The sequence below is a fragment of the Microcaecilia unicolor genome, chromosome 1, assembly GCF_901765095.1.
Source record: "Microcaecilia unicolor chromosome 1, aMicUni1.1, whole genome shotgun sequence".
NCBI classification, from domain to species: domain Eukaryota; kingdom Metazoa; phylum Chordata; class Amphibia; order Gymnophiona; family Siphonopidae; genus Microcaecilia; species Microcaecilia unicolor.
The window spans coordinates 147,293,230-147,315,325 of NC_044031.1; the positions used below are offsets into that span (position 1 = coordinate 147,293,230).

Below are 22,096 nucleotides of genomic sequence, written 5' to 3' on the forward strand. Positions count from 1 at the left end.
AAACTAAGCTGCGGTAAGAAATAGTCTTAGCATGTCCTTAGCACGGGATTTTCCTGCAAGCAAAAGCCATGTCTATCATAGCTGTCAAAAAGGGATATTTTCTGACTATATGGCCATGCACTAATGTTAGCATTATATGCGGCCATTTTAAAAATTACCATTGGAGCACTTACCGCCTCCTATGTAGGAGGTGCTAGATGCTCCTGTGTTAACCCTGCACTAACCAGTTAATGCTCTAATGTAGGTGCTCTAGCTGGATAGCACAGAAAAAAAAAAACCCCTACAGTTAGTACACACAGATGGATTTGACAGACGTCCTCAGCACCACGATGCCATGCCTTGGAAGAAGGCAAAGAACCATAAGCCTCTGTCCTACTTGAGGCATGGTGCTGTTAACTCTGGGGCATTGTCATTACCAACACCTGAGAAGCGTTGGCACCATGAGGAGTGCTCCCCTCTCCATTATTGTGGTGCTACTGAGCCGGTCTTCACACGACCTGACCCCACTTCTGATTCGGCACTAGAAGATACCCAGGCTGTTTCCATGCTGGCACTTCCCAGCCTTTTCTGATGCCTGTCCTCGAGGGGCAGATCCGAGCCATGCTCCAGGAGGAGCCAGTGTGCCTTCTTCCAGGGCACGGTACTGAGGCATCAAGAGCACTTGTGCCAGACATGGAGCCACCTCAGCCCAGTTCGATTGTCAGGTGGTCGTCGATTCCGGTGTCATACCTGGCACGGCGTGTACCCATGCAGGTGACCCTCTCGACATCAGGGGAAGAAGCTCCCCTGGACTGTCAGGGACAAGCTGAGCCCCCCTACACCCATTATAGAGGTCTGGACCACCTTCCAACAGACAAAGGAAGGCACAGACTCGACATATTATGACTATTTTGCTGATTCTGAGACGGATTACTCTTGGGCTTCTGAGGAGGAACCTAAAAACTTCTTGGAGAGATTTTTAGTTATATCCTCGAATCCCTCCCCACCACAGGAGAAAAGAGAGCCTTTTTCAGGGCAATGACTGTTGCCATTCCATTTCAGTTGGACATGGAGAGCAAGCCCAGGGCAGAGTTGTTAACAGTACTATGATTCTCCGCCATGGGAGGCTGTGACACTTCTGTACACAATGTTGTGTGGGATGCACAGATAAGAAACTGAGAGACACCTTTCTGTGCAGGTAGTACCAAAGAAGGCAGACTCCACCTACAGAGTCTGGAAGGCTCCTAGTTGGCCCACCATTTTTATGGTAGTCAAATCCACTTTCAAAAGGGCCAAGAGCTCCTGCACTCATGCTTTGGCTCCCTGGGTAAAGAGGCTCACACTCTGGACTCCTTTACCAGAAACGTTTTTCAAGCTCGATGCTCATATCCCTCATGCAGACTTGTCAACTCTACACGAGACTGTACTTGAAGAATTTAGACAGTGCTGGGGAATCACCTGCATGTGGGTACCAGTGACAAAGAAAAATGTAGGAAGGAAATTCTGAAAGTCAAATTTAGGCTTTTAGGTAAAAAGGTCAAATCCAGAACCTTCTGGGTAGCATTTTCAGAAATGCTCCCCATTCCACGCACAGGATCCAAGACAAAGGCAGAGCTCCAGAGTCTCAATGTGTGGATGAAACGTAAAAAGGAGGGTTTTAGATTTGTTAGGAATAGGCAATATTCTGGGGAAGGGGAGAGCCTATTCTGGAAACATGAGTTCCACTTTAACCAGGGTGGAACCAGGCCGGAGACAGAGCAGCTTTTAAACTAGAAACTGGGGAAAGGCCAACAGTCGCTGAAAAACACATGGTTCAGAACAAGGTGTCTTTTTTTTTTTTTTTATAAAGATATCACCAAAACAGGGAAGATGGGGCATCTCAATAGTGATGCTGCAATAAAGACCATAGTAAACTAGGAGGTGTGTTTTCAAAGCACTTATACTTAAAAAGTTCCGTAGACTATACTATGGAACATTTTAAGTCTGTGCTTTGAAAATGTGCTTTAAAGTATTTAAATACAGAACAGACAGATTTTAAAGATTTCTCTGTTAACTGCTGAACAAGTTGTAAACAATAATAACAAACATTGTTTGAAATATCTGTATGCAAATGCTAGAAGCCTAAGAAATAAAATGGGAGAGTTAGAATTTATTTCACTAAATGAAAATATAGATAAAATGTGTATCTCTGAAACCTGTTAGAAGGAAGGTAACCAATGGGACACTTATACTAGGGTACAGATTATATTGCAGTGTTAGGGTGGACTGAATTGGTAGAGGGTGTATACGTTGAGGGCCTTGAATAGACTAAAAATTCTTTAAGACAATAAACAAATCTTGGAATCCCTATGGATAGAAATTCCATGTAAAGTGGAAAAGGATAGTGATAGGAGTATACCACTGTCCAGCTGGCCCGGATCAACTGACAGATGCAGAAATGTTATCAGAAATTAGGGGAAACTAACAAACTGGGTAAAACAATAATAATGGGTGATTTTAATTACCAAAAAATAAAGGAAAGTAGAAACTATATCACTAATAGTACTTATACTTAATTTTCTACTCTAGACAACCCTGTATTGCAGGTGCCAGTGCACATGTATGTATGAAAAAATACGTGGAGAAAAAAAGACTTCAGAGCCCTCAGGAATAATTCTCTTTACAATGATGTGTTTCAAACCAAGAGAACTCCTTACTTCAATCATTAGTCTTCACAAAAAAAACTCCACTCTTCTAATTCACAAAATACTAGTGCATGCACTTCAAACAATACAAAAGGTAGAGGCCGTTTTTCACGCCATAAAGCCGGTGAACACTATCAAAAATATAACTTAGCTTGTGTCTTTCAAATGTCCATTCTCTTCCAGAATATCAGCTACAAAAACGCCCAACAGGAGAACCCTGTTTCGCCGCCACCGGGCTATTTCAAGGGCTAGTATTCGCTTTCTTCACACAATATTATTCCACCACTGCTTTGCCCCTTAATGGCGTCTTTAAACTTCGAATGGCTTCCTTACTCATTATATAGCTGATTATCCCCCGTCACTTCCTCTGACGTCATATCCTTCTTGACATCCAATGCTTACCAGGATCCCCTTAACCCGTCACAACAGGTCAGGAGTGCATCATAAAAAGGCTTTCCATTCTATCGATATATTTAATCCCTTAGGGATCACAGAAAGAATATTCCTTTTTGAATTTTCAGGGTTTCAAAATTCCGGTATTCTATACTCTCCCAAAAATACATAAAAATATAAGAAATCCTCCTGGGCGACCCATTGTGGCAGCAAGAGGCTCATTGTTGGAGCGTCCTGCACAGTACATAGATAAGATATTGCAACCATTTTTGCAGAACATTCGATCTTATATCCAAGATGGTTCTCATTTTTTAAGGCTATTTGAACAGAAAAAAACAGAAATAAGTAGTACCACATTGATAGTGACTTTAGATGTGGTGGCGTTATATACGTCAATTCCCCAGAACGAGGCCATTCAAATATTGGAACAGATTTTAGAAAGCAGGGCACGTCCTCAAATGATCCCCACTAGGTTCATATTGGATCTGATTCAGATCACATTAACAAGAAATTATTTCACGTTTAACAAAAAATACTACATACAAAAAACGGGGATTTCAATGGGTGCAGCATGTTCACCCACGATAGCTAATTTATTTATGGAAGCCTATGAAACTCAATGGGTATATGAATCTATTTGGAAGAGATACATTAAAAGTTGGTGGAGGTACATAGATGATATTTTTATGTTATGGGACGGTACAATTTTGCAATTACAAGCTTTTGTGGCATATTTAAATGGGTGTCATGCCAACATTAAATTTGAATATTGCAGTAGTGCTGTAGCTATTTCTTTTTTAGATGTACAATTGACGAAGATAGAAAATCAATGGCAAACATCTGTACATGTTAAAGCTACTGATCGTAACACCACGTTGCATTTTCGAAGCATGCATCCGAGTCACTGCAAAACTAACATTCCTTTTGCTCAATTTTTGAGGTACCGTAGAATTTGTTCCTCCACTGACATGTATCATCATCAGACATTTCATCTTCAACAAAAATTGATGGACAGAGGATATCCTGATAAACTGGTCAGCAAGGCAAGGAAACGTGCCTTGTTTAATCATAGAGAGTGGTTATTGCAACCTAAGAGACAGGAGAACGAGCAAGAAGAAGTTGTCACGTGTTATGAAATATAACATACATTCTAACCAGATGGTGAAATTAATTAAGAAACACATGCATATATTGAGGATTTACCCTTGTTTTCAGGATCTTCAGGTTATGTTTTCATATCAAAGACAGAGTAATTTAAAAGATGTTTTGTGTCGAGCGGACACATGGAACAGACATAGTGGGAGGGACAGAATTATAGGCTATCATGGGGAGTGTGGCCATTGTTCAGTATGTTCAAATATGTTGAAGGAGCATGAATTTGAAGACATTCATACCAGCAGGAAAATCATGCTGAAAGCTATCACAGATTGTCAATCAAAAAATGTGATTTATCTATTGAAATGTCCTTGTGAATTGTATTATGTGGGGCAAACGTCTCGAATGTTGAAGACAAGGTTGATTGAACATCGTCACTGCATACAAGCCAGAAAAACATATGAACCCTTGGTTTCTCATTGTTTACTGAAAAATCATGAATTTTCAGAATTACGTTGTATTGTGTTGGAACAGATTGTTGTGACTGAGAGGAGAGGAGATGTGAGAAAAATGCTTAGACAAAAAGAACAACGATGGATTTTTTCTTTACAAACTGTGATCCCTAAGGGATTAAATATATCGATAGAATGGAAAGCCTTTTTATGATGCACTCCTGACCTGTTGTGACGGGTTAAGGGGATCCTGGTAAGCATTGGATGTCAAGAAGGATATGACGTCAGAGGAAGTGACGGGGGATAATCAGCTATATAATGAGTAAGGAAGCCATTCGAAGTTTAAAGACGCCATTAAGGGGCAAAGCAGTGGTGGAATAATATTGTGTGAAGAAAGCGAATACTAGCCCTTGAAATAGCCCGGTGGCGGCGAAACAGGGTTCTCCTGTTGGGCGTTTTTGTAGCTGATATTCTGGAAGAGAATGGACATTTGAAAGACACAAGCTAAGTTATATTTTTGATAGTGTTCACCGGCTTTATGGCGTGAAAAACGGCCTCTACCTTTTGTATTGTTTGAAGTGCATGCACTAGTATTTTGTGAATTAGAAGAGTGGAGTTTTTTTTGTGAAGACTAATGATTGAAGTAAGGAGTTCTCTTAGTTTGAAACACATCATTGTAAAGAGAATTATTCCTGAGGGCTCTGAAGTCTTTTTTTCTCCACGTATTTTTTCATACATACATGTGCACTGGCACCTGCAATACAGGGTTGTCTAGAGTAGAAAATTAAGTATAAGTACTATTAGTGATTTTAATTACCCCAATATCGACTGGATAAATATAACATCAAGGCATGCTATGGAGGTAAAGCTCCTTGATGAAATCAAGGACTACTTTATAGAGCAGCAGGTTCAGGAACCAACAAGAGGAGGAACAATTCTAGACCTAGTCCTTGGTGGAGCACATGATCTGGTACAGGAAATAATGATGCTAGGGCCACTTGATAACAGTGATCATAACATGATCAGATTTGATATATTCTCTGGAGTAAGTAAACACAGGAAATCTAATACTTCAGCATTTAACTTTCAAAAAGGAAACTATTCTAAAATGAAGAAAATGTTAAAAACCCACACAACATAAAAAAAACCTTAAAGGAGTAGCTACAAAAGTCAAAACTTTACATCAAACATGGATGCTGTTCAAAAATAGGAAAACAAAAAGAGGAGGGAGACAGACAATGTCCTCACAGAAAAGTGAGCATCAACCAAAAGAAAGTGAGGCAAATTCAAGGAGGATTCCAAAATAGAGAGTTGCACGGGGACTGGAATCTTACCCATCCCCGCAAAATTTTAACCCATCCCAACCCATCTCCACCCGTCCCCGTAAGAATTTTAATGGTACATAAAAGAAAATTCCAGTTAGCTCCCTCAGACTCTCTCTGGATTTGAGCCACATCACTGTAGGCAAGGAAGGAACGGAAGTTGGAACACTCTGGTGCGCACATGTAAGACTTGTCTCCAATTCACTTGCACTGTGTGCTGAGAGGTCGCCACATGCACGCGCCAGTAGGTCAGGCGACATCTGATTCTCGTGCCTGTGTCAGAACTGAGGTCTGTGCACCAGCCTGGTAGCAAAGAGGATTAATAGTAACATAGTAAGTGACAGCAAATAGACCTGAACGGTCCATCCACTCTGCCAATAGTCACACTCATGATCAAGTCATCATTAAATCAACGAGTGTGATATTATATACTTGATTATGGTCTTTCCTTCGTGTTTCTGGAACAAAGACCACAGAAGTCTATCTGGCCCTATCCTTGTGTTCCAACTACTGGGGTTGCTGTTGAAGCCCACTCCAGTCTATTCGTCTTCTCATTTGTGGGACACAGACCGTAAAAGTTTGCCAAGCACTGTCCTCATATTCCAGCCACTGAAGTTGCTGTCTAAGCCCTTTCCAGCCCATCCTACACCAGATTACTATGTATGAGACACAGACCATACAAGTCTGCCAGGTATCAGCCCTAGTTCATCACAGCTAGAGTCGCCATTTAAGCGTCACTTGACACATCCACACACATGCAGCCATTTAAGGTTAGGTTTTATATAACGTCCATTTTCTAATTAGAGATCCTCTGTGTTCATCCCACGCCTTTTTGAATTCCATCATCATTTGTGACTCTACCACCTCCTTAATGGAAGACTTTCCACATTTGTGCTGTTAAAGCAAAGAAGAAGAGGAGGAGGAGAAGACAGCACTCAAAGAAATTGGTATTCGGTAGATGAGAGGCTGGTGCAGTTGCAGCTTACACTTCTACGAGAAGACCGCAGAGCTGCTTCCATCCCCGCGGGAACCCCGCAGAGCTGCTTCCATCCCCGTGGGAACCCCGCAGGAACTGCCTCCGTCCCCGCGGGAATCCCGCGAACCCCGTTCCCGTGCAACTCTCTATTCCAAAACAACGGGACACGGCCATGTTCCGGCACATAGGCCTGCCTCGGGGATCATGACCAATTCTGTTTGGTGTTGATGAAGGGTAGCCTTTGATCCAGAAGGTATCTGAATCCGTTTCCTTGAGAAATTTCCTTTCCAAGATGAAGAGCAAACATAACAACTTTGCAGAAACAACTCTCCAGGAAAACAGAGAGATTCAATGCCGGACACCGGAAATGGCCTGGGCATTGAATATCCGGGTTCAGCACTAATCACGGGACTTAGTTGACCTGCCTCACGCATAAATAGTTGAGTTCATCATTTCATTTTTGTGTTTCAACATTTGGTCTTGATTTTCATCAGTTATTTATTCTTCTGAATTTTGTTCTTTTTTTCCAGGGGTTATATTATGGAGTTCCTTTGTTATTGAAAATGCTGGTTAGTCAGTTGCCTACAAAAGATTCTTAAGTGGTGTCACTAGTAGTTCTCAGTCTTCATCTACTGGTAGAAGAAGACAACCCCACATGTCTGGAGGGGCTAAAGGAATGAAACTATTTCTCCTTTCCTTTACTAACCCTAGAAAGGGGACATGATGCTGAAATATGAAAGTTTTCTACAGTGTATGTAGAAGACTTCCATCTCATACATTAACATATACCACCCTTTTATTGAAGGAGACAGTCCTTCAATAAAAGGGTGGGTATTTTCTATGAAGTTGCTATTGTTCCATAAAGTTAAAATTTTACTATGGTTGAGTGCATTAAGATGTACATTACATTAGTAATAGATACTGTGTATAATATGATTATTAATTGCTTATTAAAGCTCATCTATCAAAACATATTAATCCTTTTAATAAATGTCAAATATGGAACCAGGGTTGCAGCTGAATTTATTCTGCACACTGAATAATGATGACTTGGCTGCACCACCCCTTCTAAAGAGATTTCCATGGGTAAAAAGTACAACTGTACCTAAGAGGGTCTTTTACATGCACCATGGCCAATAGGAATAAAATGGCAGATAGCATGATATAGGGCCTGATATTCAGACTGGGAGTTAACCTGGTTAACTCCCGCGGTCAGCTCTTGAGTCTGAATATTCAATGTTGGGCCAATTTCAGTGACCGGCATTGAATATCCGGTTTATTCTTGTTTGCCGTACCTTCCTGCTTAAATGGTTTGAATATCTGGGGGATAATCTTTAGTTGTAAAAAAAAAAAAAAAAACACACACACACACTTACACTTGTTATCAGTGTAAGCAGTTTGAGTATTTCCTTTGAAAGTCTTCCTTTAGTATGCTACACTTAGCCAAAGGGAAGGGCTTAAGGCCCTATAAAAGCTTTATTGATTAAAAGCCATGTATTGACCATGCAAACTCTTGGATCCTAAATTAAATGCTTTTTCTCAGCGTGCATAACAAAATAGGAGAATGCTAGATATGGGATCAGCCTTATGGTTCAGTTAGTAACAGTGCAGAACCAGGGGCATGGTTCAGATGCTCCGTCAGGCTTGGGCATAGCTAAATATGCCATGTTGAAGCCTGTAGAGGGGGTGTGTACCATAGTGGGAACTCATTTGCCAGGTAATGATGCTGAGGGTACTTCTGAGCAGAAGAAATGCCCCTCAGGTTGGTGAGTCTCCTCAGAGACAATAAGGCATGACATCTGGGAAGGATGAGGGTTGTAGGGTAAGGGAGGAGAACAAAAATAATGGTACATATAAACATTAACCTTCATTTTCTTATTACAGTATTTACTGTACCCTTCCGACCATCAGAGTTCATAACATAGCAGTCCTGATACAGTGAGTATGAGAATTCTGTTTTTGTTATAATTTATTGTAAACTATTTAGTTGTTAGTATCTGAGTATTCTCTAGAAGCAGTTCCACAAAAGGATAAAAGTTTATAAAGTTGATTTGAAATCAGTTAGTACAAATTAGTGCTAGTCCCTGTTCCCTGGATTAGATAGTCCTTTCTCTCCAAGTGCGTGTAGTGGGTTACTTGATTTACTGTGTTACCTAAAGGTCTCCTTCTAATTTGTTCCATGTACAATTTAGCCTTAGAAGCTATATGTAAATAGGAATTCAAGACAAGATGTATGTTAATATTGTGCACATCTTTATTTCTTGGGAGGGGAGATGGAATCATATAACATCATAGTGGCACTTGTGTGAAGGATATATTGGATGGAGAAATGTGGATTTAAATGTAGAAAAAATGAAATAGTTGTGGATTGGAAAGGTACCTCCCCCATCACAGTTGGAGGCTTTTAAAGTAGAACAGCATATCCTGTTGATTTAAACACAAAGTAAAATATTGTGGAGTGTTTCCTGATTCTGCCCTGACTTTAGAATCTCAAGTACTGCCAGTGGCAGAAAAAGTCTGGGCCAGTTTGTGAAAAGGTCTTCGGTTAGAAACTTTCCCGTACTATTTAGGGCTACAGACTTTGGTCAGTAATTCTTCTGCACCTGTCTACTATATTGTTCTTTATTTGGGTTTGCCCAAAAGAAATTGCACTTTGTTCAGAACATAGCAGTAAGTGTGATGAATTCTTAGTGCTAGATGATAAATGGCTATCCCTCTTGCTGGAGGTACTCCGTTGCCTACAGTTAGAATGTTGGGTAGTCGATACTGTGGGGCATGTCAAGATGGCTTCCTCAGCGTGTTTGCTGCCTGATCAGAGTTGTTTGCTGGCGTTTCTATTGTTGAATTTCCTATTTCGATGCCTCATACTAAAAGGAAGGGGACGTGAAAGGCCAACTGCCACTGGCCATAACATCGTCCCTGATCCCGCAGACGATTGATTGCTATGCGACGAGCGTCCCACCTACCGGAACGGGTTGTTCTCCGAGGACAAGCAGGCTGCTTGTTCTCACGACTGGTGACGTCCGCGGCAGCCCCCACCAACCGGAAAGAACTTCGCGGGACGGGTCGGCACGCAGGGCACGCCCACACGCGCATGCGCGGGAGCCGTCTTCCCCGCCCGTGCGCGACCGCTCCCGCCAGTTCCTTTTTTTCCGCGCCTGAGAGAGTCGTGCTTTGCCGCTCTCTCTACTTCAGCCGCCGGATTCTTGCGATCGCGTATACGCGATCGCGCTTCGTTTAATTAATTTCCTTTAGTATTTCTCTGTTAAAAAAAAAAAAAAAAAAAAAAGAAAAAAGACTGCGCGTGTGGAGCACGCCTCCCCTTTTCCTCGCTTCCAGGCGGGGACGCCTCGTTGCGGCCTAGTGGCCGCTCGGTCGGGCTAGTTTTTTCGTGGTGTGATTTTAGCCACCATTGCCGACTTTGACTTCGCCGACGCGATTTTTCCGTCGATGTCCTCGAAGGTCCCGAGTGGATTTAAAAGTGTGGTCCGCTGCGGCCGGCCGATCTCGCAGACCGACACCCACGCTTGGTGCCTCCAGTGCCTCGGCCGAGCACAATCTCAAGTCGTGTGCGCTGTGTCTCGGTCCTCCGGAAACAGGACTCAGGTTGCGAGGCAAGTTCTTGCGGGACCGTCCTTTTTGGGAACTTGCGCCGGCCCCTCGACGTCGACCTCGACGGCATCGGTATCGAAGGCCGGATCTTCGGTACCGGGTATCGATGCCCGAGACATCGGCAACCGATGGCAGCGACCCCAGGAGAACAGGTCCCGTCGGCCCGCCGGTCCGCCGTGAGAGTGGGGTTGAGAGGCCGCGTGGGCTGTCGGCCCCGGTCACTCCCTCAGCTCGTGAGCCACGGGACCGAACCCTGTCGGACCCGGTACCTCGAGACCGAGGGGGATCGACCTCCTCCTCCTCCATGCCCTCCGGCGCCGGTGACGTGCACCGGAAAAAGGACAAGAAGCGCCGTCACCGGGAGCCCTCGGTGCACCCTGAAGGGGAGTCGACGCCGAAGCGTCATCGTAGAGAGGAGAGATCTCCGTCGGTGGTGGAGGTACCGACGCGTCGGGGTTCCGGCACCTCGGTGCCGTCTCCTGGCCCCCAGCAGCTTCTGGGCACCGACACCCTTACCGGCCCCACCCGCCTTTCCCGGCAGCGGGCCTGGACGAGTGCCTCAGAGCCATCCTTCCGGGGATCCTGGAAGGGCTGATGCGCCAGGCTGTGCCGGCGTCGGGGGTGCTTGCGCCCCCGCGCCGATGACTGTGGCGCCGGGCGAGCTCTAGCCCGGCGCCGGGGCTGTCGACAAACCGCCGCCGCTTGCGGTGCCGGTCCTCGACCGCCATGGCAGGTGGAGTCCCCGTCTACGTCGATGGAGGGAGCTCCGTCCCGCCGGCGCGGGAGTCCCCGCTCGACGACACCGAGGCCTCGTTCCTCGACGTCGAGCCGGGCCCGGTACCGGACTCAGCTACATGAGCTAATGTCCGATACCGAGGATGAGGGACTCGTGGGGGGAAGAGGAAGACCCGAGATATTTCTCCTCAGAGGAGTCTACGGGCCTTTCCCTCGACCCCACGCCATCACCGGAGAGGAAGCTCTCACCTCCTAGAGTCTCTCCTTTGCCTCCTTTGTGCGGGATAGTCCATAAGCATTCCCTTTCCCGTGGTCTCTGTGGAAGAGCCGAGGGCCGAGATGCTCGAGGTCCTCGACTATCCATCACCACCTAGAGAGTCCTCCACGGTACCAGGCTGCACAATGTCTGAAGGAGACGCGTGCTTCGGAACTGGGTGCGACCACTAACTAACCCCACCATTCCCAAGAAAGCAGAGTCCCAGTACAGGATCCACTCTGACCCAGAGCTCATGCGGCCACCAGTTGCCCCATGACTCATCGGTCGTGGGATTCTGCTCTCAAGAGGGCACGGAGGTTCGAGGGATACCGTCCTCGGCGCCCCCGGGGCGGGAGTCTCGCACTCTGGACTCATTTGGAGGAAGGCCTACCAATCCTCCATGCTCGTGACCCGCATCCATCTTACCTGCTCTATTGAGCATCCACATGCGGACCAATGTGCAACAGCTGGCGGACCTGGTCGATAAGCTCCCGCCGGAGCAGTCCAGGCCTTATCAGGGAGGTGGTCAGGCAGCTGAAGGGCGTGCAGAAGTTCCTGTCCAGGGGGATTTTTGACAACCTGTGACGTGGCATCTCGTGCTGCGGCCAAGGTATAGGGATGCGCAGGCTCTCATGGCTGCGTGCCTCTGACCTGGACAACCGCACCCAGCAGAGACTGGCTGACGTCCCTTGCCGGGGGGATAATATTTTTGGCGAGAAGGGTCGAGCAGATGGGTGACCAACTGCATCAGCGAAACCGCTCTCGACAAGCTCTCCCCACCGGGGCGCCTGCAGCACCCGCCCCCGCGGGCGGGGGCGTTTTTTTCCCGGCCCGGCAGCTGCACCCTAATTCTGTTTGCGAAGCGTAGGTACAACCAGCCGGCCCGAAGGCCTCGTCAGGCACAGGGACAGCCCCAGCGCGCTCGTTCCCGTCAACAGCGTGCGCCTAAGCAGCCCCCTGTTGGCCTCCACAGCAAAAGCCGGGAACGGGCTTTTGACTGGATCCATGGGAACATAGCCGCCCTACAAGTGTCCGTACCGGACGACCTGCCGGTCGGAGGAGGTTAAAATCTTTTCACCAAAGGTGGCCTCTCATAACCTCCGACCAGTGGGTTCTCCAAATAGTGCGGTACGGATACGCCCTGAATTGGCCTCCCTGCCTCCAAATTGTCCTCCGGGAGCTCAGTCTTTCAGCTCCCATCACAAGCAGGTACTTGCAGAGGACTCTCCGCCCTTCTCAGCGCCAATGCGGTCGAGCCCGTACCACCCGGGCAGGAAGGGCATGGATTCTATTCCAGGTACTTCCTTGTGGAAAAAGAAAACAGGGGGATGCGTCCCATCCTAGACCTGAGAGGCCTGAACAAATTCCTGGTCAAAGAAAAGTTCAGGATGCTTTCCTTGGGCACCCTTCTGCCAATGATTCAGAAAAAACGATTGGCTGATGTTCCCTGGATTTAAAGGACCATACACTCACATCCCGATACTGCCAGCTCACAGACATTATCTCAGATTCCGCCTGGCGCACGGCACTTTCAGTATTGTGTGCTGCCCTTGGGCTCGCCTCTGCCCCACGAGTGTTTTACAAGTGCCTCGTGGTGGTAGCGGCCTACCTACTCAAGCTGGGAGTGCACGTGTTCCCTTATCGCTCGACGATTGGCTGGTCAGAACACCTCGGAAAAGGGCAAGGGAGCCCTCCGGTCCATGCAGTGCACTATTCAACTTCTGAGCTGCTGGGGTTTGTGATAAATTACCCAAGTCCCATCTCCAGCCAACTCAGTCTCTGGAATTCATAGGAGCGCTGCTGAATTCCCAGATGGCTCAGGGCCTACCTTCCCGAGAGCGAGGGCACACCAATCTCTTGGCCCTGGCTTCTCTGGACCAGAGCGTCTCAGCAATCAGCAGCTCGGCAGATTGTTGAGACTTCTGGCATATGGCCTCCACAGTTCATGTGACTCCCATGGCTCGCTTCATATGAGATCTGCTCAATGGACCCTAGCTTCCCAGTGGTTTCCAAGCCACCGGGAATCTAGAGGTGTCATCCGCCTCTCCACCAGTTGCCGCACTTCACTGCTCTGTGGACCATACGGACCAATTTGACCCTGGGACGTCCATTCCAAATTCCGCAGCCCACGAAAGTGCTGACGACGGATGACATCTCGCCTGGGGTGGGGAGCCCATGTCGATGGGCTTCACACCCAGGGTCTGTGGTCCCTCCAGGAAAAGGATCTGCAGATCAACCTCCTGGAGCTCCGAGCGATCTGGAACGCACTGAAGGCTTTCAGAGATCGGCTGTCCTGCCAAATTATCCAAATTCGGACAGACAATCAGGTTGCAATGTATTACGTCAACAAGCAGGGGGGCACCGGATCTCGCCCCCTGTGTCAGGAAGCCGTCGGTATGTGGCGTTGGGCGTGTCGGTTCGGCATGCTTCTCCAAGCCACGTACCTGGCAGGCGTAAACAACAGTCTGGCCGACAGACTGAGCAGAGTCATGCAACCGCACGAGTGGTCGCTCCATTCCAGAGTGGTACGCAAGATCTTCCGAGAGTGGGGCACCCCCTCGGTGGATCTTTTCGCCTCTCAGACCAACCACAAGCTGCCTCTGTTCTGTTCCAGACTTCAGACACACGGCAGGCTAGCGTCAGATGCCTTTCTCCTTCATTGGGGGACCGGCCTCCTGTATGCTTATCCTCCCATACCTTTGGTGGGGAAGACCTTACTGAAGCTCAAGCAAGACCGCGGCACCATGATTCTGATAGCGCCCTTTTGGCCCCGTCAGATCTGGTTCCCTCTTCTTCTGGAGTTGTCCTCAGAAGAACCGTGGAGATTGGAGTGTTTTCCGACTCTCATTTCGCAGAACGACGGAGCGTTGCTGCACCCCAACCTTCAATCCCTGGCTCTCACGGCCTGGATGTTGAGGGCGTAGACTTCGCTGCGTTGGGTCTGTCTGAGGGTGTCTCCCGGGTCTTGCTTGCCTCTAGGAAGGATTCCACTAAAAAGAGTTACTTTTTCAAGTGGAGGAGGTTTGTCGTGTGGTGTGAGAGCAAGGCCCTAGAACCTCGTTCTTGCCCTGCACAGAACCTGCTTGAATACCTTCTGCACTTATCAGAGTCTGGCCTCAAGACCAACTCAGTAAGGAATCACCTTAGTGCGATTAGTGCTTACCATTATCGTGTGGAAGGTAAAGCCATCTCTGGAGAGCCTTTAGTCGTTCGATTCATGAGAGGCTTGCTTTTGTCAAAGCCCCCTATCAAGCCTCCTACTGTGTCATGGGATCTCAACGTCGTCCTCACCCAGCTGATGAAACCTCCTTTTGAGCCACTGAATTCCTGCCATCTGAAGTACTTGACCTGGAAGGTCATTTTCTTGGTGGCAGTTACTTCAGCTCGTAGGGTCAGTGAGCTTCAAGCCCTAGTAGCTCATGCTCCATATACTAAATTTCATCACAACAGAGTAGTGCTCCGCACTCACCCAAAGTTCCTGCCGAAGGTGGTGTCGGAGTTCCATCTTAACCAGTCAATTGTCTTGCCAACATTCTTCCCCAGGCCGCATACCCGCCCTGCTGAACGTCAGTTGCACACATTGGACTGCAAGAGAGCATTGGCCTTCTACTTGGAGCGGACACAGCCCAACAGACAGTCCGCCCAATTGTTTATTTCTTTCGACCCTAACAGGCTAGGGGTCGCTGTCGGGAAACGCACCATCTCCAATTGGCTAGCAGATTGCATTTCCTTCACTTACGCCCAGGCTGGGCTGACTCTTGAGGGTCATGTCACGGCTCATAGTGTCAGAGCCATGGCAGCGTCAGTGGCCCACTTGAAGTCAGCCACTATTGAAGAGATTTGCAAGGCTGCGACGTGGTCATCTGTCCACACATTCACATCACATTACTGCCTCCAGCAGGATACCCGACGCGACAGTCGGTTCGGGCAGTCGGTGCTGCAGAATCTGTTTGGGGTGTAAATCCAACTCCACCCTCCAGGACCCGAATTTATTCTGGTCAGGCTGCACTCTCAGTTAGTTGTTCTTCGTAGGTCAATTCCTGTTGTTTCCTCGCCGTTGCGAGGTTCCATTGACCTGGGTTCTTGTTTTGAGTGAGCCTGAGAGCTAGGGATACCCCAGTCGTGAGAACAAGCAGCCTGCTTGTCCTCGGAGAAAGGGTATGATACATACCTGTAGCAGTTGTTCTCCGAGGACAGCAGGCTGATTGTTCTCACCTACCCTCCCTCCTCCCCTTTGGAGTTGTGTGTTTCATCTTTTGCTAGTCATTCAACTGGCGGGAGCGGTCGCGCACGGGCGGGAAGACGGCCGCGCATGCGCGGTGGGCGTGCCCTGCGTGCCGACCGTCCCGCGAAGCTTCTTTCCGGTTGGTGGGGGCTGCCGCGGACGTCACCCAGTCGTGAGAACAATCAGCCTGCTGTCCTCGGAGAACAACTGCTACAGGTATGTATCATACCCTATCCCAAGCTGAGAGCCGAAGGAGGAGTGTCGGCTCCCTTGGGGATAGAGACATCTTTATCACCTCCGGATCTTAATCTTCCTCCGTGTCCTATGTTCTTTGGGCGGAGTGCAGAGGGCCCAGCTGAATCGGGAGTCGATAGCGGCGGGGCCTTGTTCGGCAGTGCACCAGCCCAGACTACAGGAGAAGTGATCGATGAGCTTGGAGCTCCCACGGAGATTACATTGGAGTCTATTTGGAGAGCTATACAGGCTTTAACAACGGCAGTTTCAAAATCAGCCCAGGAAACGGCTCTTCTCGTGAGTAAAGTTGAAACTTTACTTCATTGGAAAAAGTTAAATAGGACTCGATGAATCAGATATCATCTATGCAACAAGAAGTTAAAGATTTAAAATCTACTACTGAACTATTAATAAAAGATAAAATTTTGACTTGTAGAAAAATAGAGCAAATTGAGAATTATAGCCGGCAATTGAATTTAAGGATTTTAAATTTCGCTATGGCTACAGGAATAAGTTCAACTGATTTCTTTAAAAAATATTTGCTGGAAGTTCTACAATATCCTTCTATGGCTATTCCTCTGCTTAATAAGACCTATTATGTACCAATATCTTCACAGGTCGGGGTAGAGCCTAAAGGACTAGGGAATTTGCCTTTAAATCAAGAACCCCAATTAGAAATTCAAGATATATCAGTGCTACTGGAAGAATCACTGTCTGATGTGACTCAACGACAAACGCTAATTGTCTCATTTGTATTCGAGCAAGATTTAAACTCATTAATAAAGTTATAGTTTAAGAATTCCCTAAAAACATTTTATGGACAGAGAATTTGGGTCTTTCCAAATGTTACAAAGACACCACAGGATAGAAGGAAACAGTTCCTAGCTCTTAGAGAAGAGACGAAGGCGTTGGGTGCAACATTTTACTGGCATATCCATGCAAATGCCTAATACGATTTTTGGAGAATAAATATGTTTTCTTTGAACCAGAACAACTTCGAACATTTTTTACCATGAGAAAGCTATCTAATAGACCGAAGGAATGAGAGAGAGAACAACTGATTAAGTATAGATTAAAGTGGGAATTAAGGACAGGCCATATAACAATATTTTTTTTCTTCTTGTATTTTGGATCTCCTCATCTGTAAAACAGCCCCCCTCGTTTAGTTGTTTGTGGTCTAAGGAAGAAATTGATTGTGGTTAAATAATTTCTGTGAGATAATTTTCTATTGGCTTTTGTTTGTAAACATTCTCTCTCTGAATTTCCTTTTTGCAAGTGAATCTTGTAAAAAAAGATAAAAGTGATAAAAAAAAGAACGTTTGATAGTCTTAAAGGCTCGTTGTTTTGCGTTTCCAATCTTTTCATGAGACTGACCAATATTTTCTAGGTATAAACTATCAAAGTACACCGTCTATGGGGTTATGCTGTAGCCATGGTTTTGGGTTTTGTATTCCCTCAGTCAAGGTCATTTTTGTGGTGTATCTCCAGTACTAAGGAACATACTTCCAGTAGAAATTAAAAGCACCTAAGGTTTTTACCTGTTTTGTCGTAAATAAAAACCTGTCTCTTCCAGGGAATAGCCTGAAGAGGTTGAAGGTGGGCGGCGAAGTTGTGATCTGAGCTTTTTAGGGGGATTGTACTCAATGACAGGATATTTGACATGTGGGTAGTATTATGTTGAGGATTTTGGCATTACTTGGGAACCTAGGAGGAACATGGAGGGGGGTGGCCAAAAAAGCAAACCAGATGCTAGGAATTATTAGTAAAGGGATGCAAAATAAAACCAAAAATATTATAATGCTTCTGTATCGCTCCATGATGTGACCTCATCTTGAGTATTTTGTTCAGTTCTGGTTTCCGTATCTCAAAAAAGATATAGTGGAATTAGAATAAAGCTCAAAGAAGAGAGACCAAAATGATAGAGGATGGAACGCCTCCCATATGAGGAAAGGCTAAAGAGATTAGGGCTGTTCAATTTGGGAAAGAGATGGCTGAGGGAGGATATGATTGAGGTCTGTAAAATCTTGAGTGGTGCAAACAGGTAAGAGTGAATCAGTTTTTCACTCTTTCCAAAAGTATAAATACTGGGGGGCATTCAGTGAAATAACATGGAAATACTTTTAAAACAAATATGAGGAAATATTTTTTCACTTAAAGAATAGTTAAGCTCTGGAAGTTGTTGCCGGAGGATGTGGTAACAGCAGTTTACAACCCTTTTTTTAAACCCAGGTATGCTAAGTTCCTGGAGGAAAAGCCTATAGTCTGTTATTGAGATAGTAACATAGTAGATGACGGCAGAAAAAGACCTGCATGGTCCATCCAGTCTGCCCAAGACAAACTCATATGTGTATACCTTACCTTGAATTTGTACCTGTCCTTTTCAGGGCACAGACCATATAAGTCTGCCCAGCAGTATTTCCCGCCTCCCAACCACCAGTCCCGCCTCCCATCACCGGCTCTGGTACAGACCGTATAAGTCTGCCCTCCCCTATCCTTGCCACCCAATTTCAGCTAAGCTTCTGAGGATCCATTCCTTCTGCACAGGATTCCTCTATGCATATCCCACGCATGTTTGAACTCCGTTACCGTTTTCATCTCCACCACCTCCCGCGGGAGGGCATTCCAAGCGTCCACCACCCTCTCCGTGAAAAAATACTTCCTGATATCTTTCCTGAGTCTGCCCCCCTTCAATCTCATTTCATGTCCTCTTGTTCTACCGCCTTCCCATCTCCGGAAAAGATTCGTTTGCGGATTAATACCTTTCAAATATTTGAACGTCTGTATCATATCACCCCTGTTCCTCCTTTCCTCCAGGGTGTACATGTTCAGGTCAGCAAGCCTCTCTTCATACGTCTTGGAACGTAAATCCTGTACCATCCTCGTAGCTTTTCTTTGCACCGCTTCCATTTTTTTAACATCCTTCGCAAGATACGGCCTCCAAAACTGAACACAATACTCCAGGTGAGGCCTCACCAACGTCTTATACAGGGGTATTAAAACCTCCTTTCTTCTGCTGGTCACTCCTCTCTTTATATAGCCTAGCAATCTTCTAGCTACTGCCACCACCTTGTCGCACTGTTTTGTCGCCTTCAGGTCCTCAGATACTATCACCCCAAGATCCCTCTCCCCGTCCGAGATGAATATGGGGGAAGTCACTGCTTGCCTTGGGATTGGTAGCATGGAATATTGCTACTATTTGGGTTTCTGCAAGGTACTTGTGATCTAGACTGGCCACTATATTGGAAGCAGGATGCTGGGCTAGATGGACCATTGGTCAGACCCAGTATGGTTATGTTCTTATGAGTGAGAAGATTTAGAGTGGTAGCTCTTTTGAGGGAGATTTTTAGTAGGAATATGCGTTTTAGTGAGGTTGTATATTTAGTATGATACAGTGACTGCCTTGTTTTGTATACGGAATTCCTATTGTACCCTGTTCTGTGCACCCTCTGAGGTGAAAGACCATGTTATAAATCTCTTTTATATCATTAAAGTTTGGGTCTTTGTGAAAAATGTCTTGAGTTGATATGCTAGAGAATTCTTAAATCTAAGGGAACTTCATTTTCTTCTTATTTGGAGTACTGCTATTGTCCTGAAAGCTCAGAAGAATGACACTGAATGTCTTGGCTCTTAAACATAAACTGACCATAGCTGTGATCCTTGCAACCCTGCTGGATGTCACCTGTCAATCAGAATTTTAAAATAGTAGCTGTACAGCAAATATACATTTGACTAATATCTTACTATAGCACGTATCATTTTGTTTAGCAACCTTTGCATGCAACTAATGAGATATTGAATTAGAATACTGCCATGCTGCTGGCCTGGGTTTAGTTCCAGAACTGATTGCTTCTCCCTTTGTCTAGGGATGCCGCAGAGGCAGCATTCACAGCTGCCTCTGCTGCATCCCTGGAGACTGGCTGGGTACACCTACTGCTGGATTTTATATAGATCGGCCAAAGCTGAGCATTCAAATTTGGGTGTGGATTGCAAATCCATACATAAACTAATTCGTTATTGAGGTTTTAATTGGTGTTAATTTGCAGCTATTAGGAGTTACACACGGATCTGCCCAATTCTGTGCCTAAATTTTTATGGTGTGCATCTCCAAAGGGGGTGTGACCATGGGTAGACCAGAGGCATTACCGTGATTTAGGTGTAGTGTTACAGAAAGTCATCTACACGCCTAACTGTCATCAGTTGGGCGCAAGTATTTATACCAGTCTTTGGCAGGCATAAGTACTCGTGCCCAAAATTAGTTGCAAAATATGCGCTAAGCTAGTTTACTGAATCTGGCCTCTAGTGCTCAAAGCTGGGGTCTGAGATAACCGAGTTCTGTGGTTTATGACCCCTGGATGAGGACAGTTGATGTGGTGACTGAGTTTAAGAGGGAAGTTTGTAATTGGAGGAAAAATAGTTGTGAATTGAAGTTCAGTGGTGCTCTAGTTCAATAAATGTTGGCTCTGACTGAGCTGGAACCCCCAAAAGAGCAGGAAGAAACAGCCAGACATTTATTTTTCAGCTGTCACAAATTTAAATAGGCTATTACGTTACAGAAGCCCTCATCTAATTTATTTATTTTGTCCTACAGAGTGACTGTGACCACCTCCTACTTTGGCCACTTTGAACAGATATCCCAAGAAGGGTACCCGTATATAGACTGTGCAGGGAACATCACTTACCATCGTTGGAACAGTCTGAGCTTGTGATGCGCTCTTTGGCTGCCGCAGTAGAGAAGCTGCTCATCTGATTAGAATAAGAAGCACTGGTGACCGGTGCTGACATGGAACTGAATAGAAATGTTGATAAGTTGCATTCTTCTGCTAATGGAATGCTTATATACACTTCCTGTGGTGAAACTGAATTCATGTATGGTACGAGTCTGACTACATTTTATAAGTGTTTCTTTCCATCTGTATGGTGATTTTTTTTTTTTTTTTTTTAGAGAGAGGGCTTTCTGATCTGAATCTTTGACTCAAAATTGGCTCTTCCTCAAATAGAGGAAATCTGAGAGTATCCCTCAGCCATAGAGCTATATTTAGAGTTTCTGGTCAGTGCTACCACAGGTATAAAAGTACCTTTTTTTTTTTTGCATTCTTTTGCACATATAACCTAGCAGTGAGAGAACTTTTATCTTTCATGTAGTTCTACCAAATGTGCACAGTAACGTACAGGGGCCGATAGGGGGACAGCCTGTAGTCCTTAAAGCTTACAGTGTAGTAAAGACAAATAACATGAAGAATAAAAAATCAAGTGAGAAGCGCAGAGTCAATTTTGGGAAGAACTAAGCTAAATCAGGTGGATTGAAATGAGGAAAGGCTGTTTTTTCAGTTAGCAAAGCTGCAAAGAATGAGTCATCTTAGGAAAAACAGAGTGGGATGGGTTAAGCTTCCATTCTTTGCTCAGTTCCCTCCTCACCTGCTCCAAATACACTTCTAAACAGTGAATTAAGCTTTTTTTCCTAAATATTTTACTTTGTAGAAGAGGTTTAATAATTATAATGACTTAATTTCTATTGCATTTGAACATTGTGTACTTGATTATTGAAATATCTGTGTCTGAGGTTTGTTATTCAGTTAAAAAATGTATGTTTAGAATCTTCATTCTTTTCAGAGAGTGAGAGCACGATCATGTAGGTTTGTATATAATAGATTATTATGTTTATAACTGTATTTTCTACAAGGGCAAGCAGGCCAGTTGTATTCTCACAGCTGGGTGTCGTAATTCGACAGAGCCTGATGCAGATGCTGACTAGCGAGTTTATTATAGAACTTTCTAGCAGCGTCTCGCTGTTTATGTACTGGTGCCTTATCACCCAATGCATGAGTTCAGGTCCTCCAGTCTTCATTTTTTTATTTTTTTCTTCAGTGGAGCAGGGAGAACGCATCATCATGTTCTCCTAAGTTCAAAGTTTTCTCCAATCTCTAGGGCATTATTGTGCAGGTATTTTTGTCCCTTTTGGTTATTCTTTTTCATACTCTTAATTTTATTCTATTTCCCTTTATTTTTTGTAGTGTGTTTCTTTCTTTTGTGAGTTGCTAGGCCCATTTACGCCATGTCACCGACCTCAATTTGAATGCTGCCCCCCCCCCCCTTTTTTTTATTTATTTTTTTTTAAGAGTTTAATTTGGCTGCA

The 22,096-nt window shown here is 45.4% G+C and overlaps 1 protein-coding gene across 2 annotated transcripts in view; it reads left to right on the top strand.

The window, feature by feature from the left end:
- TMEM106B (transmembrane protein 106B) overlaps window positions 1–21,040 on the top strand; it is a 60,286-nt gene extending 39,246 nt beyond the window's left edge. For both annotated transcript variants that reach the window (XM_030189955.1, XM_030189956.1), the window contains exons 7-8: window positions 8,786–8,839; window positions 20,552–21,040. In XM_030189955.1, coding sequence (XP_030045815.1) covers window positions 8,786–8,839; window positions 20,552–20,669 — 172 coding nt within the window. In that variant the 3' untranslated portion in view covers window positions 20,670–21,040. The remainder of the gene's footprint in view (window positions 1–8,785; window positions 8,840–20,551) is intronic.
- The last annotated feature ends 1,056 nt before the right edge of the window (window positions 21,041–22,096 follow it).